The 15,692-nt window shown below is 42.6% G+C and overlaps 1 protein-coding gene across 4 annotated transcripts in view; it reads left to right on the top strand.

Moving 5' to 3' along the window:
- The window catches only part of ebf3b (EBF transcription factor 3b), a 67,719-nt gene extending 58,938 nt beyond the window's left edge, over positions 1-8,781 (top strand). For 2 of the 4 annotated variants that reach the window (XM_068720839.1, XM_068720829.1), the window contains exons 12-16: positions 4,020-4,085; positions 4,302-4,473; positions 4,886-5,071; positions 5,497-5,586; positions 6,978-8,781. In XM_068720839.1, the coding sequence (XP_068576940.1) occupies positions 4,020-4,085; positions 4,302-4,473; positions 4,886-5,071; positions 5,497-5,586; positions 6,978-7,009 (546 nt within the window). In that variant the 3' untranslated portion in view covers positions 7,010-8,781. Of the gene's footprint in view, positions 1-4,019; positions 4,086-4,301; positions 4,474-4,885; positions 5,072-5,496; positions 5,665-6,977 lie in introns of all 4 variants that reach the window. The other 2 variants (XM_068720820.1, XM_068720813.1) reach the window with 1 other exon arrangement.
- The last annotated feature ends 6,911 nt before the right edge of the window (positions 8,782-15,692 follow it).

Here is a 15,692-nt window from a genome sequence, read left to right as displayed (position 1 = left end):
AGCTAGTCCCTGGTTCAGTATATGAAGTGTTTCAATTAGAGTCAGTCCCTGTGGAGACAGGAAACAACACCTAGACATGAAATGTTGCTCTAATTTCAACTGTAAACGTAGACCAAAAGGTAAAGTACACTTGCCTTTAATATCCACATGGCTTTCACTATCTCCGCAGGCATCACTGGTCAATCTAGCTACACTGTTTCAATTTTATAAAGTCACAGTGTCTTTGTGAAATCCACATCTTTGGAACAAAGAGAGCAACACTGTTAAACACAGCTTTTTTTTTATTATAGCAAAACCTCACTTCTTTCCTTGAATACAAAGTGTTGCCAGACAGATTTTGACACTGAACCCAAGATTAGTTTCCTGGGTTTGCATATACTTAATATAGCACGGTCTCCCAGCCTTTGCATGAAACAATCACAGAGTGAGATGAAACCCTGCACTTCCAATAAACAACATAAATATTTGATTTGCTCTCTAATGGACCCAAATATGGGGTTCAGGGGGCATGTAAATGATCCCACCAAGTGATTCGTCATTGTTAAGCTTGCCATCTGAGGGTCAGCTCACGGGGTCAAAAGCACATTCCCAATAAAACAGCCCGCGGCGAGCTGACGCTTGCATGTACATTTGGAATGAGAACAGAAACAGCATATAGAGAACAGCCATTACAGGGTGCAGGTGAGGTAGGGAGACTCTATAAAAAGAAGATAAAGCTGGAGGACGCGCGGTGTGCATTAGCAGAAAGGCAAATCGACACCAAGTCCACTCACCGCCTCTAACCCCCCCTCCCATGACTTCACCCTCCAGTTGATAATATTACTGCGCTATATTGATTTCCACCAGCCTTCTCCCTGGGACCAGTAAGACACGTGGTAATTGTAAGGAGACAGAAAGCCAATATGGGAGTGCTCATGGATAGCAAGGGATGCACGCTAATATTGTTGCTACACAGAGAAAAAAAAAAGGGGGGAAGCTGCCTCTGATTGAAGTTTACCTCGTAATTCTAAGACAACATCGTAGATGACAGTCTGACCCTGTGGGAGGAGTGGAGATATAAAAATTCAATGCAAAGTCCAGGGTGAATATGAAAGTAATAAGTGTGAGCAGTCAAGTGATGAGAAAGGAGATTGGTTTGCGGGCATCGCGTTAAGTGAAGAGAGACTTTGGAATTCACCCTCCTTTTTAAGATCTTGTTATAAAACAATTTTCTATTCATAATATAAAAAAGACAATTTATAATACCATTTTGTGCCCTCTGGCAGTAATGGACAAATAGACTGGATATCACATTATATCACACTCAATTTCTCTCTTCTGTAACAAATTAGATTCATTATGAAATTAAAAGTGGAAACTCAATATTGTTTTATTATTAAGCTGATTGCTTTGGATTCCTTTCTTTCCTCCCAAAATGAGCATAAGCCCATTCTTTTCCAATTCTTTGCGTAATCCACAAGGAGAAAATATTACAAATGTGTTCATGTCAAGCAATTACCCATGTATTTAAATGAATCTCTCTTCCTGTGCTCTTTGAAGTACCTTCATCTAATGGCCCTATGCTTCTAAATGCATTCATTACCTCAGGCTAGAGCTAACAGAGTAATTGCCTTACAGTTTTATAATGGCATTAGCACTCCAAGCTACATAACCTAGGCCCTCTTTTATTAACTGTGATAATATAAATACAACATCCATGTTAATCTAGTGCTTGAAGAATCACATTCGGGCCGTTTTAGACCACTTCTCCTTATTGTTAGATATTCTTTATAACACATCATTTGTTATGGCTTCCTCTCACTTTTTCTCGGCATTAACACAAAAAAAAAAAACAGCCTCTAAATCTGAGGTGATTTGTCATTTGAGCGGCCCCATTTAAGCAGTTGTTGAACACGGGACCTTTATGCAAAGCAAGGCAAACAATAGCAGAAATCTGTCACGCATTTGTCACAGAACAACAGAAATCATTTGAGGCCTTTAATTGTTTCAATTTAACATGGTGTGTTCTGATATGTCTCCATGACAAGAAAGCCAATTACACTTATGCTGGAGTAGTATTGAGATTTACATGGAAATGCCCTCAGAACACTATTCCGTGTTAATCGTATTCACAGCGTGAGCTGATATGCATGAAAGCGTCTCGTCAGAAGAAAACAAACTTCTTCCTTGATTGGGTGCAGCACTTCTCATCATCCTCGGATATGACTAGGTTGCACTTAAGCATAGCCTTGCGAGTCAGCTTGGTTAGTTAAGACACCACGCGGTAAACGACAGATTAAGGATGAGAGGCAATATCGTTTTCTCTCCTCCTTTTTCCAAGCTGTCCTTATGTCACTGCTGCAAAGTACCATATGGACAAGGAGGGAGAGGACGTTTTACAGAGAATGAAACATGGCTTGCGAACGCGACAGTCTTAATTGCTTTAATTGTTGTTTAAAATTGAGAGCCATGTAGGAGATCTTGAAATATGATAGAATAGATTATTGGTAATTATTAACTGCAGACAAAAAGAAAGAAAACCACTTTATCTCACTCAGCAAGAGAGAGAGAAATCTGTTCTGCCTGATGAGAACACATCAAGACAGCTGGTCCTCTCATTTAGTCTACCTGCCTCACGACAACCATAATTCTTTATTTGTATGCAAACTAGATGCATGCAACGTTGAGCATACACACCAATTTCAGAGGTAAATGCCCATTCTAAGAGCCACCCATCCGGTAACTTGGGGTGGATTAAGCGATATGTTTCTATAAGAGAGCATGGCATACGCTGGAAGTGGCTTCTACAGTGATTCATCTTGATAAATCAAGGACTGTGGTAGATATGCTCCTCAGGATGAAAGGGCCCATACACACACTCCGTAAACACTACATACGCTGTGCCTCGGAAATGCAGGCCAAGTCTTGGAGGCCGCTGTTTGAAGGCGCGAAGGCTGTGTTTACATTCATTTACGGCAGCTGCCGTCTTAATCCCACACTGCTATTGCCAAGTGATGGAACACTTCAGACAAATTACCGAGGCCCGCAAAAGAAAACACGGCGAGTGTGGGAAGAAAACAAGCGCCATCTGAGATGTTTCTGGTGACAGATTTGCATTGCTTTTAACCAGGGTTCTAACAGCACAGTCGACAAATCTCTGCTCTACAGCAGGTGACAACAAGCGAGCATTTTTAAAACACACGCAACAGTCGTGTCTGCAATTTGCCTTTGTCAGATTAAATGCACTCCAAAAGGAGAAGAGGGTTTTCATAGAGCATATTGCCCTCTGTATTATAGAAAACAAAGGGAGCAGTCTGGTTGCTTGAGAGGGATTTAATTGTAAGTGCTGAATTCAGAGAGCAGATAAAGACACACGAACGGGCCAAACCCCACCTAGCTGGAAGCCCGAAACAGTGGGGGGAACAGGATCCGGGGCCAACTCATTTTCAGTGTTAAGAGCCAAAGCAACACAGCTAATCCGCATTGTCAAGCGGGGGCAAGCATGCAGACATGGATAAGACCACATCCTGAGCATCCGTGTCCCCAAGGCACAAGCACCCAGCTCTTGCTGGATGGGAAGTCATTTGTGAAGTCCTTTGCAACAGCCAGTCAAAGAGGTTAATTGAAAAATTCCTTAATGTCATTACAACAGAACTAGATTAACCCAGAGCTAATTCACTTTATTGTTCTGAAGAGAGGGGACTCGGCGCTGAACTCCAGAGCAAACGTGAAGCCCAGAATCAGGGTTGAGGTGTTGTTTTTAAAGGACTATGCCAGTTTAATTAAGATAGGGAACATTATTCACTGCTCTGCATGGTTGGAAGTAGCAAAGTGGTAGCGCCGTATAAAAGCAGCACCGGAGCCTCTTAAATCAGGGTGGCTTTTATTTAGGCCGTTGAATATGTAAACATGTCGAAAGCTCTCCACGACCCTGCTGTGTAAAGTTGTTTTTGATATTGTTTGTTACTGTACGGAACACTGGGGTCTCAAACATAATCTGTTTGGGTCTTAACATTTGCTCTTCCTGTTTTCCTCATCAGGAGGTGCTACTGAAGAGGGCGGCTGATCTCGTTGAAGCCCTGTATGGAATGCCCCACAACAATCAGGTATGTATCCACACAGCTCTGCTAAATAAGGAACCATTGAAAACGTACTGATAGTATAACCAAAGGGTATTTTCATCACTATATCTGGAACAATGTAGGCTACATGCGTTGTGAGTTAACCATGCAGCCACGAACTCGTGCATCAAAGCAACAGCACAGCTATAAAAAAAACAACAACATAAATAACAAAACCTCTGCCTTCTCTTCGCTTTTCAGGAGATCATTCTGAAGAGGGCAGCTGACATCGCCGAAGCCCTGTACAGCGTTCCCCGCAACCACAACCAGATCCCCTCTCTCGCTAACACAGCCTCCCACGGCATGATGGGAGTCAACTCCTTCAGCAGCCAGCTAGCAGTCAATGTGTCTGAGTCACAAGGGAATGACCAAGGTATGTGTTTAGGGTACGGCTCCATAACTCAGTGGTTCTCAAAAGTGGGGTCCAGGGACCTGCTGGGGTCCTTGAGGGGATTCCAGGGGGTTTGCAGCCAAACAAGAAATAGTTACATTTCATTCTTTTCTTTCTCTCATTAAAATGAGAAAAGGGATAGAAATTATGTTTTTGAACACCGGGTTCACTGCCCCATGCTCACCCATAATATAGGCAGTTAAAGAGTCCAATTAAGTGCCAGATTCTTTTCTTATTAAAGTTGCATCTGAAGAACGTGCCGATATAAAAATGTCTGACCGCAGCAGTAAATCCCCGTTATCATCTACTGTAATCAGTGAACATTTCCCTGGTAAACTCTGCATACCGAAGGAAAGAAATGAATGAACTAAAATCTGCCACCCGTGTTTTTCAGTGGGCTACAGCCGGAACACCAGCAGTGTGTCCCCCCGGGGCTACATCTCCAGCAGCACCCCGCAGCAGTCGAGCTACAACTCCGTCAGCAACAGCATGAATGGCTACGGCAACGCCGGTATGAACCTGGGAGTGCCAAGCTCCCCTGGGTTCCTCAACGGATCCTCTGCCAACTCCCCATATGGAAGTGAGTAGCTTGCCACTATCGCACGCTGTAGTAGCACTAAGCTGCTGCTGATTTAATTCCAGCTCCCACATTCGTTTTCACTTCTATGAATCACTTCTGACAGGGTTATAACATTATTGATGGTGATAATATATTACTATTCATTCACGGGGCTTGTTTAGTTTTAGCACTTCGGAGAACACACATGTAGCTCAGAGTAGAAGGATATTCATTTTTATGTGTATTTTCACCATATGCCACCTGTATTTGTTCAACCGGACAAGATGTTGATGGTAGTGGCCTGTGAGTACTGATCGTGTATCCCCCCTGGCAGTAATACTATCCCAGCCTTACCTTAACTGCCCTCTCCCTCTCCAGCATTACTCACAGCACGTTCTCACTCTCACCCCACCCTCCTTCCTTTTCCCTCCCTATCGTCTCTGCAGTTAAACAAAAGAGCGCCTTCGCCCCTGTGGTCCGACCCCAGGCCTCCCCACCCCCCTCCTGCACCAGCGCCAACGGCAACGGACTGCAAGGTGAGCCCCCCTCACCCCCTCATCCCTTCCCCACGGACTACTGGTCAGATACCGCTGCTCAGGCCTCTGTCCGGTTTGGTGAGGGATTAATCATTACAAATATATGCATTTTGACAGGCCAATTTACACCTTTCAGTTCACACTTACACGCACTCACACAAAGCATGCCTACACACACACACACACACACACACACACACACACACACACACACACACACACACACAAACACACACACACACACACACACACCCACATGCAAATATAGGACTGCAAGCGTCTTCTCACGTCTGCGCAACGCAAACATACATCCTTGTTGCCCTTTCATACAAATGATCCCCTCCGATGTCACAGGAAAAGACCTTCCCAGAATTGTTTTAGTAATTATGTTTATTAGGTTTTGTGCATGTGTCATGACCAACATGATTACTTTGAAAACAAGCTTAGCCGTAGTGTGTGCCCCAAGATTAATAACATTGGGCTTAATGAAGTGGGAAATTAAAGTTCATCTTGCTACACGTTCATACTTATTAATACATGTTGTGCAGAAATTAATGAGCAATGCCTTGCCATCATCTGCGCTGGCAAACTTAAAAGCATTTCAACCATGACTCTACAAATATACTCAGAGCAATATAATAATATATCATCCCAGCACTCCACTAGTCGCCTAATTGTTAAAACGTGTGAAAGTACTGAATATATAAACTCGCACGGTGAGGTACAGTTGCTAATGATATCCTAAGCAGATGGTCTTCGTAAAATAACGGAAGCTACCTTTGATCTTGCCTAATCTCTCTTAGATAATGACGCGGAGGCGCGACTTGGGGAATGTGGAAGTGTAGGACTAATGCGCTGCACAGTCTTAGAGAGTGGAGGATAAAGAGAAAAGGGGAGGAAAGGAAGCGATAGAAGGAATCAGAGGGGAGTGTGAGGAGTGTCTAGTACTGTAGCATTGTGGCATTGTGGGAAGTGACCGTGTTGTTGCTCTGCCGTCACCGCGGCCGCGTCTCCTGGGAGTCTGGGCCACTGTTTGCCATTACCCCAACGCCAGGAGAAATATCACACATAGCAAGACTGGCATGCTGGGGGCTGAAATGTCAGAGCAGGAGGGAGGTTTTCAAACTCCCCGTAAGGACGACGTGCAGCAGCAGGCTGGCGGACACGGCAAACACTCACAGGCACATACGCAAACAGGCACATTAAAGCATACATTCACGCACTGTCAGATGGCTGGACTCACTCAACACACACACACACACACACACACACACACACACACATCCATACACAAACACTAAATTACAAAATGTTAATAAATGTTTTCTATTTATATACATAACTGTTTTAGGCTAATAGACTAATCTTCTTTTTCCTTTATTTTTTTGCAGCCATGTCCGGCCTGGTTGTCCCTCCAATGTAAATGCACTTTCATCATCTCAAGCACCAGTCTACACATTACCACTTCACAGGAGCACACAGCAAAAACGCTGGTGTAATGTATAGTCAAACGCCTGTTCTGTTTTTAAAGATGAAGAAGACAAAAAAAAAAGAATTATTTTTTTTTCTTTTAAATGACTTTCGCAACCTGCAGAAAAAAAAGGATTTCATGAGGAACAATATTTTTTTTTCTGTGGGACTTTTTTTTGGGTTTATTTTTTCCTCCCCATTTTGTCACCCTTGAAGAGGACACGGGATGATGAAGGGTTTATTTTGTATACCTGTCGGGTTGTGCTTCGGCCTTTGGATCTGTCCAATCAACCACACATTCAATACTGGAAGGGACTCTGTGGACTCACCACCTGGTTGTAAAGTAAAAACACTGATGTACAGTACATTTGCCAATGAACTTCAGAAATTGTTTTTCTGTTCCAACTCTCTTTTAATAGATTCACAACAGTTGTGTGTCTTTATAATGTGACTTTTTGTATTTTTATGTGTGAGAAAAATACACAGGGGCCAAGACAGTTTGAATTTCAACTGGAAAATATATGAGATATATAATGTAGAATTGATCTTAAAAGTACAACAAATACGATTAAAAAGGGTGGGGCTGGGTGGGTAAGGTTGTATCATGTTTCATTCCTGCATTTTAACTTAAATTTTGTAATTTATTGTAGCTAGAAATCATCTTCAAAAGTAAAAAAAAAAATCCTCTTTGATTCAACAAGCACACTGACGTGTACAAAACACTGCTCTGTTGATGAATATGATGTACTTCCATGTCTAGAGCTTCCTTTTAAGCAAGTGTGTTTTGCCATGTTTTTCAACTTTTTTGCTAGCACTGTATATTAATGCATTCCTAGGCTACTGTGAAGTCTGTTTCTTGTTGATGAGGAGCAGTCTCCCCCTTCTAGCTCCAACTCCCTTATGTGTTTTATATGTGGTTAAAAATTGTAGACTATTGTGATATTGCCAAACTTGTGCTAAATATTTATACATCTGTCTTTTTCATGTTCTTTTAGATCAACAAAAAAACATTTAAAAAACAAAATTAAAATCCATTGAGAATGTAGGAGTATAGTAGTTCATCGTCATATTTCTGTTCAAATACACACTTGCGCTCACTGAGGGAAATTTTGTAACATATCAACTATAAATAATGTATTTATCTCTGAAATTTTGTATATTGCTTTTCATTATGTATGTATTAATCGTCATGCCCTTAATATAGTGATGCAGCACAGATAATTCAGCCAAGAACTGTTGCCTTCATTTGTTTTCTTTTTGTATTTGATGAAATGCAATGTGCATATATTTCACGTGTATCCTCAAAAATTTGTGTTACTCCGTCAAGACTCTCTGTCCATTTTTTAAAGGGGAAGTCAAACTTCATTGTTTATTTTTATATTGATTTTAAATTATCTATACAGACCATTTTGGAGAAAACTTTGTTGGTTGTATTGTCAAATAAATTGTTTGTGACCCATATGATAGTTGTTAAGATCCAATAGAGACTAATGTGCATGAGGGACAACCTTGGAGATAAAAAAAAACACTCCATTTGTGGTTGTTTTTTTTTCTGTTTTGTAGAATGTATAGAAGTCATTTTTACTCACCACTTATGACTCTGCCACATAGCTTACATGTGTTTACAGGGAAGAAAATTTAAAAATGTCAACATTTGGAATGGAAACAGAAATGAATAAGTGATGTTTTATTAAAATTTTCAGTAAAAACACAATAGCTCCTCAACTGTGGACTTCTTCAGTTTTAAGTACAGTTTGGCTGGCAGACAAACTGACAATCAGAACAAAGAAAAGAGACAGTAGAAACTTCTGAAGACAAACCTGTGATTCGTCTGTAAGTTGTAGTGTTTAGACTTTGCCATAGAGATAACTGTTTGAAACCTGTGGAAAAGTGTAACATCCATAAAAGATGAAAACTGCTCTTTACTCATATTCTTTCAGCAAAGCACTCTGACATTGTGACATATTCCTACTGGTCTTTGTATCAGCATATCCTGCATCTGTGGTGCTTCAAAGGTTCATTGTAGTCATTCATAAACAGTGCAAGCTTTTTATTCAAAGCACCCCAAATGGGGCTCATTCAAATCCCTCATTTCATTGCATTAAGCCACCTAGTTAATAAAGAATCAATACATTGAAAGAGCAAGGTTATCCTTTGTCTATAAGGGCTGGTATCGTTTTGAACCTCTTATAGTTTGAGCGCTGAAAGGGGGGCCACTGTGAAATCTATACTCATCAAGTGGGTCAAACAGAAGGATAGAAGTGTATGAGGGAAGAATGGTGGTTCTCCTTAAAAACAACTGAGCATCTTATCTGGCATCCTGAGTGGTCACGGAGAGCAGGTCACAAAATGTCAATTTCTCATCAAGGCAACATTGTCCGAGGCCACCCCTGCCTTTAATGCACAATTAAACGACGGCAAACCTGAGTGGCAATCAGCATATCACAGCTTATTATGTCAGGCAGCATGCACAGATCGCACGGCAACGGTCGGGAGATAGTCCAGGAGCTGCTGATAGCGCAAAGGACAGATGCACTCAAAAGAGCGATTTAATTTTCAGCTGCGATCGCCTTGTGCTTCAAATCATTCCCTCGATAATCTGATGTGTCTGATAACAATTGCCACACATCTGCTTCCTGACATTGCATTATCTGTTTCAGATACACGTACACAGGTTTGGATCTATCGCCTTGCTCACTGCTCACTGTCTCTGTTATTCAATGTGGCACAAACTCTACATTTATTTAGTCTTTACTGCCCAACACATGAAACCAAGGAAACTGTCTCTCATCGCAGAAACAATAACCAACAGAGGGAGAAAAAAAAAAAAAAGGCACAAAAAGAAAAATTCTGGGGGTAAAAGTGCAATCAAAAAACGACAAGCTTGCTCAGTTGTTGCCAGTTTTAAGAGCTCTGACGCCTGGCAGGCAGGCTGGAGGTACAGTATATTGTCTCAGCAGGTTTCTCTGTACCCAACGACCAGCCACTCGCTCTGCCACACCACTCAATCATTGTGAGAGCCTCTTTATTGGAGAACTCTAATGGCCACCCTCCACCATGATCTTAATGTGTGCATTAAATATTTATAAATCCTGGGTCAATAATGCCCCATAACCAGAGCCTGACAGACCCCCACCGTACCATGTGGCTGCCTCCCTCTCCAACACAGGCAAAGGTCAGGGGGTCATGCAATCAAAAGAGAGCGAGGCTCGCCACATCCATATGTTGCCACTCTTATCAAGACTTTCCTCAATACTGGTTATCTGTCAAAGGAAAGAAATATTGAAAGCAATATCGATCTTAACTAGCCTTGTGTTGCCGAGGGCCCCGCTTCAAACATCTGCTCGTGCATTGTTATATTTCAAAAACACCTCCTCTCAATAATATAAAGCCTGAGCGGTAATATTGAACATCTCTGTGTGGTGCAGGCTGCCTGAGCATGACTAATAACCACGTTATTAACAAGCATCATCGGAGATTTTTAAAAAGTTGATAGACGGACCGAGCGTTTCTTAATTAGCGCCGGGTTAATTGTGCAGCCTGGCACCTACGTGGGTGACTCAGTGGCTTTACGTGACCACTTCCAGGCTGCGCTCCTGTGCTGTTCAGGTGAAAGATTGTGCTCCGGTGATAGCACACACAAAAGAGCGGCCGGACAATGAACCAGTCAATGGAGAGCTCCAGTTGAAAGAGCCACAATGGCCGTGCATGCTGGGAATTGGGCTGGATGATATAAAGGAATGAAACCTTCATTGAGGCCATGGAGGACAAGCATTCAGAAAAGAGGTTTTGTTTGCTCTTTATCAATCTGCCGTTTCCCATGAGAAAAAACAATTCAAACTGACCTTAAAAAGAGAATATTACCTTACGCATCCACTCCCTATGTAACTCTTATTGAGGGGGCTTATACGTTCTCTTTTAATGGACGCTAATAACTTTGAGCCAATATGTGTGCAGTATCGAGACGGGCCGTAAAACTAAAAGGTGGATGATAGTTTATCTGCTCGATGGGCAGGATTTGTTCTCGGACAGACAGGATTTGTGTAACCGCTGAGTGATGTGTTTTGTGAGGGGAAAGAACAGCGACTGCGCCTCTCGTGAAGTTTATACATGAGTAGGGTACTGCTACTGTGACTGCCGAGATCATAAATTTGAGATGGCAATGAATGAAAATAAGAAGTCTGACCTTTTTTTTTTTTGTACAATTCCAGGTTTGAATCAAAACAGGGAATACAGTTTTTTTTTGTTATTTTTAATTTTTAAACAGTCCCACATTAGCGCAGTCTCCTGTCTGTGAATCGGTACTTCAAATAAGTCACTGATCCCCTGCTACTGTACACTGGGAGTCAGCTTTGCAAGGAAAACTCTAGATCCTCGCAAAGATTTCCACTTCACTCACTGCAGTCAAGGAGGATGCGCAAAGTATCCCAGTGCTTCAAAATCCATTAAACTTGTATTTGGGTGTCATTTGATACGTCATCAATGTTTCAGTGCATTTCAAACCCACAAATGCAGGATTTACCCCCGGTAGAAATACAGTATTCACTATAATTTCGTTCGATGAACTTCACTTAGTCCAAAAATCACACTGTTAAGACTGCCTGGTCAGGGAGTGTTAGGCTATGGTGATAAAATAATATCACTTGAACTGTATTTTCTGCCACAGTCTCCACCACATAGAGCTCCTTTCATAGTACCCCTTCGTAGTGCTTTGTCCAGTAGTTCTGGATATGATATCATCTATTAATAATGTATTGGCAATGGATTACATAAAAAGGGAGCAGAAATAACATCCAATATTCATGCCCCCTGAGCTTGACTGTGTCCAATCCGTTTGGCCCATAAAACCTTAGCCCCATTTCCATATCCGCTGTGGGTCACGACAGGTCTGCCGCACAAAGGCTCACAGAGCAGCTCAACTCAGGAAAAGGGCAGTAAAAATCGGGTGGATTTCTGAACCTTTATGAAACAGCCCCCCTTTGGAAAAAAAAGTGAAAAAGCCCTTTTCCGATTTCAGCGCCTGTGAAAAACCTGGTACTGTATTTCCCTCTTTAATTGTGCCACTTGAGAAATTGACGTGCCTCTGAAACATGGCATGAATCTCACAGTTATTGCAGTCCCCTTGGCAGGGAATGTTGATACAACATCTGCATGCTATAGAAAGTAATGGAAGTAGCAGAGGTGGCAGCTGCAACTCTACAGGAAGTGTGCCATTTTCAGGCAGTGCTGCTGTGAGAACCACTAACTGCCAGCCTGGTCTTGCAGGCAGCTCTGATTGCCAGGACACTATGACAAACACGCAGGGGCTGGGAGTGTTGCATCCTGGGGGATGACAGCTTCTGTTTGATTGTCAATAAGGCTCATTAGCAGAAAAAATGGAGAATGCAAAAAGAGATTAAATGGTTTGAGACAGGGTCCCCCTCATGTTTCATTACAGAGGATTTATCAGGCCCTTTATTTCATCAATTCCACAAAAAATCGTTTATTGCTTCCACCCAAAAAATAAAGCTAAAATTATAAAAAAAAAAAAAAAAAAAAATGCAAACATTCTAGTAATTGTAATGAACCTCAAGCGAATCCATCAAAACCGACCCAACAAGTGCTAATCAAGCCCTTTAACCATCATCCACACCTTACATAAACCTCCCTCCTCGTGCTCGGAGCGTCTCTCATCTTAAGAACAGTGGCGGATGTTTCCCTCCATCTTAGGGAGGAACGGCCAACAAAGCAGCGTGTAAGGGCCTTTCCCTGAAGAGTCCTTGTCACGCCGCGCCAAACCTCTGTGATTATCGTTGTTTTTGCAGAGAGTGTCCATGCCTGCCAATACCGCTGTTCCATAAATGAATTTGGCCCCTCGTCAACGAATTACCTAACACGCAGAACTGTGTATGTGTCACATCCAATTCCAACTCACCGGCTTTGGTGGTGTGTGTCAGCTGGAGGACTTAATCATCAATCGTCAATCATAATAAGCGAAGCACATTGATAGGGCTCCTTTTTTTTTTTTTTTTTTCTTCCCTCCAACACAGTTAAATAAAGTGTAAAGGGAGAAGTTAAAACTGACCTTGTTAAATTGGGACCACAATTTATATTCCTAATTTAGTGTATGGATTAATTAGTCTTGTGTGTGTGTGTGTGTGTGTGTGTGTGTGTGTGTGTGTGTGTGTGTATCAGTTTCCATGCGGCGGAGCTTATGAGCTATATCCACTTCATCAAATCACTGCTCGCTTTCATAAGGAAACTCTGGAATGATATCTGTCAGTCCAATCTTGATGTTTTTGCTCAGAACGGGCTTTGCATATTTTTAGCAGCGCACTTAATTAATGCTTAATTGGACGATTTATAGAGAGGACTTTTCTACTAATCAATAACCCCTATCTCACATCATACAAAATTAATCACTATGACCTGTTATCAGGCCTTAATGCAGCCGTACACACACATAAAATGCAAACTGGCAAGGCATGCATTTCGCACAAGGCTAAGGAATCTGGCTCATATTTTCCCTCTCCCTGATCCAATCCACTCCTCTCCCCCGTCATATAGATCGGATCTGCGGGGGCCAGAGGCGCTGACAGAGCCCAGATGCTCCCAGTCTGTCTGGGGGACTGGGGAGACTGGTGCCATGGGGTCCTGGAGCCTCTGAAGTGCCGCCCCTCCGTCAACATGACCAAGGCTAGACCTGCACTTTCTCCAGGCTGAGACACTCTCCTTACCACACTGACAACCACGCTGCATAGTCACAGATTGATACATGCAGGGATACGCACTCACAGGCACCCGCTCTCACGTAATGTATGGTCGTTCATCAGCCGTTCCTAATTAGAGACCCCCAGACCAACAGTTGAGTTCATAAGGTTACGCCGACACACTGATACAAGGTTACTTACGCACACACTCACATGCTGATACCTCTCAGGGTTTCTTCTACTTTCTCATTTAATCCTGCTCTGTCTCATCACCACTGTCCTAAACTTGCTCATGTGGAGGGGGGGGTCTCTTTGTTCTAAAGAAACAAAAACAAAAAAAAAAGGCACCATACGAATCCTCCATCCTCCCGCTTTCTCTCTCAAAACACAAAGATCATTACAAGAGCATCAAAGTATGCCATGTTTGAAATGATATTTCTCTTTGTAGTTGTGGCGTAGCGTGGAGTGTGTTGGTATTAGATGCTGCTGTGGCAGCTGTCGTGGCTGGCTGCGTGGTGCCTCAGTGTCAGGGCCTCTGAGGCCAGGCTGTCCCGGCAGACAGACAGAGGGGGAGGAAACCTGATAGCGCAGCCAAGCCCCAGTCTAATGTCTGCCTATCCAGCTATCTATTCCTGTGTCTATCTGTCTGACTGACTGTTGGACACTGCCTATCTGCATGCCGGACACTCCTCTGGCTCCCAAGCAGCAGTGCACCGCTTGCAGCTGAGTTAATACGTTCCAAAAAGTTATCTTTTTTTTTTAAGCATACAAACTTCTCAGGGAAGAATAAAAGGAGCTATTTATGAATCACTGATGTAGCTGCGGGATTCACTTCGGCATGGTCCCCACTAAGCTTGCGACTCGTACCAAGGGGTGCAGGTTGTGATAACATTAGAATTATGAGCCGACATGTATGAGGAGCAAGAGATGGAAGCGCAGAGTGTTTGTATTTGATGTGGGGGCAGAAAATTGCTCTATAATGAGGAGGGGTGCCGGGATATGAGCTGGGAAGTGGGGAGTTGGAGACAGGATATAAGTTATGAGAAGGAAACTAATGTTAGGAAATGCAGAGGTTGTTGTTGTTGCTACTGTAAAAGCTAAAATGTATCTTGTTTCTATCGGCCATGATTAATACAGCCCGGCCAGGTCAAAATCCCGCACTAACGCTACGGATGCCACCAACCATATCCTCGCTCTTTCTGGGGCTCAAATGAGTGTGTGTTGTAAAGTGAGGGAGTGTGTGTGTGAGGGGGTTAATAAATGTTGAATCAAACGCCGCACGAGACACTCACACTCCTTAAGGGTTGCCCATTAGCGGTGTGTGGGTGCATGGGGAGTTTATCAGTGTCTGGGTGATTTATGAAGTCAGACTCAATATCATCCACTTCACCCACACACATATGGACATACACATGTGCGCACACCAACACGCATGGCCACATGCTCAAACACACACACACGCGCTCACGAGCATGCGAGCACATGCACTGTGTAGTTGCTCTTTCTCTCTCTGAAATGGAAGCAGATATTAGGCCAAAATTAAAGGTTTCACAGAGATTAACAGTGCGGATGATGAGATCGTCTCGGCCTCTTTTAATCTAATTCCTTTTTTATCTCCGAGCCAGCATGATACGGAAGTGGTACACACGGTGAAAATACTCCCACAAAATAATACAGACATAATAATAATAATAATAACACTGCTACTAATGCTGATAAATATTAAATTGCCATGGAAATGTAAAAATTGAGAAAATAAAAAGGTTTGAATTATCTTTAAGAGATTCCTTGGGTAGCTAAGCAATTACATGGCCAATTACTGGCAGCATGTTTGAAGCTCTGATGCTGGACTTGTTTTTTAACATCAGACTCTCAGACCTCTACAGACATCAGTTTCTCCGGCTGCGAAATTCACAGCATTCCATAGAATTTACTTATCCACAAGGA

Source organism: Cebidichthys violaceus, unplaced genomic scaffold (assembly GCF_023349555.1).
Source record: "Cebidichthys violaceus isolate CVI_PGR_0920_01 unplaced genomic scaffold, fCebVio1.0.p SCAF_10, whole genome shotgun sequence".
In the NCBI taxonomy this organism is placed as follows: Eukaryota; Metazoa; Chordata; class Actinopteri; order Perciformes; family Stichaeidae; genus Cebidichthys; species Cebidichthys violaceus.
This window is presented reverse-complemented; position numbering and strand designations above follow the sequence as displayed.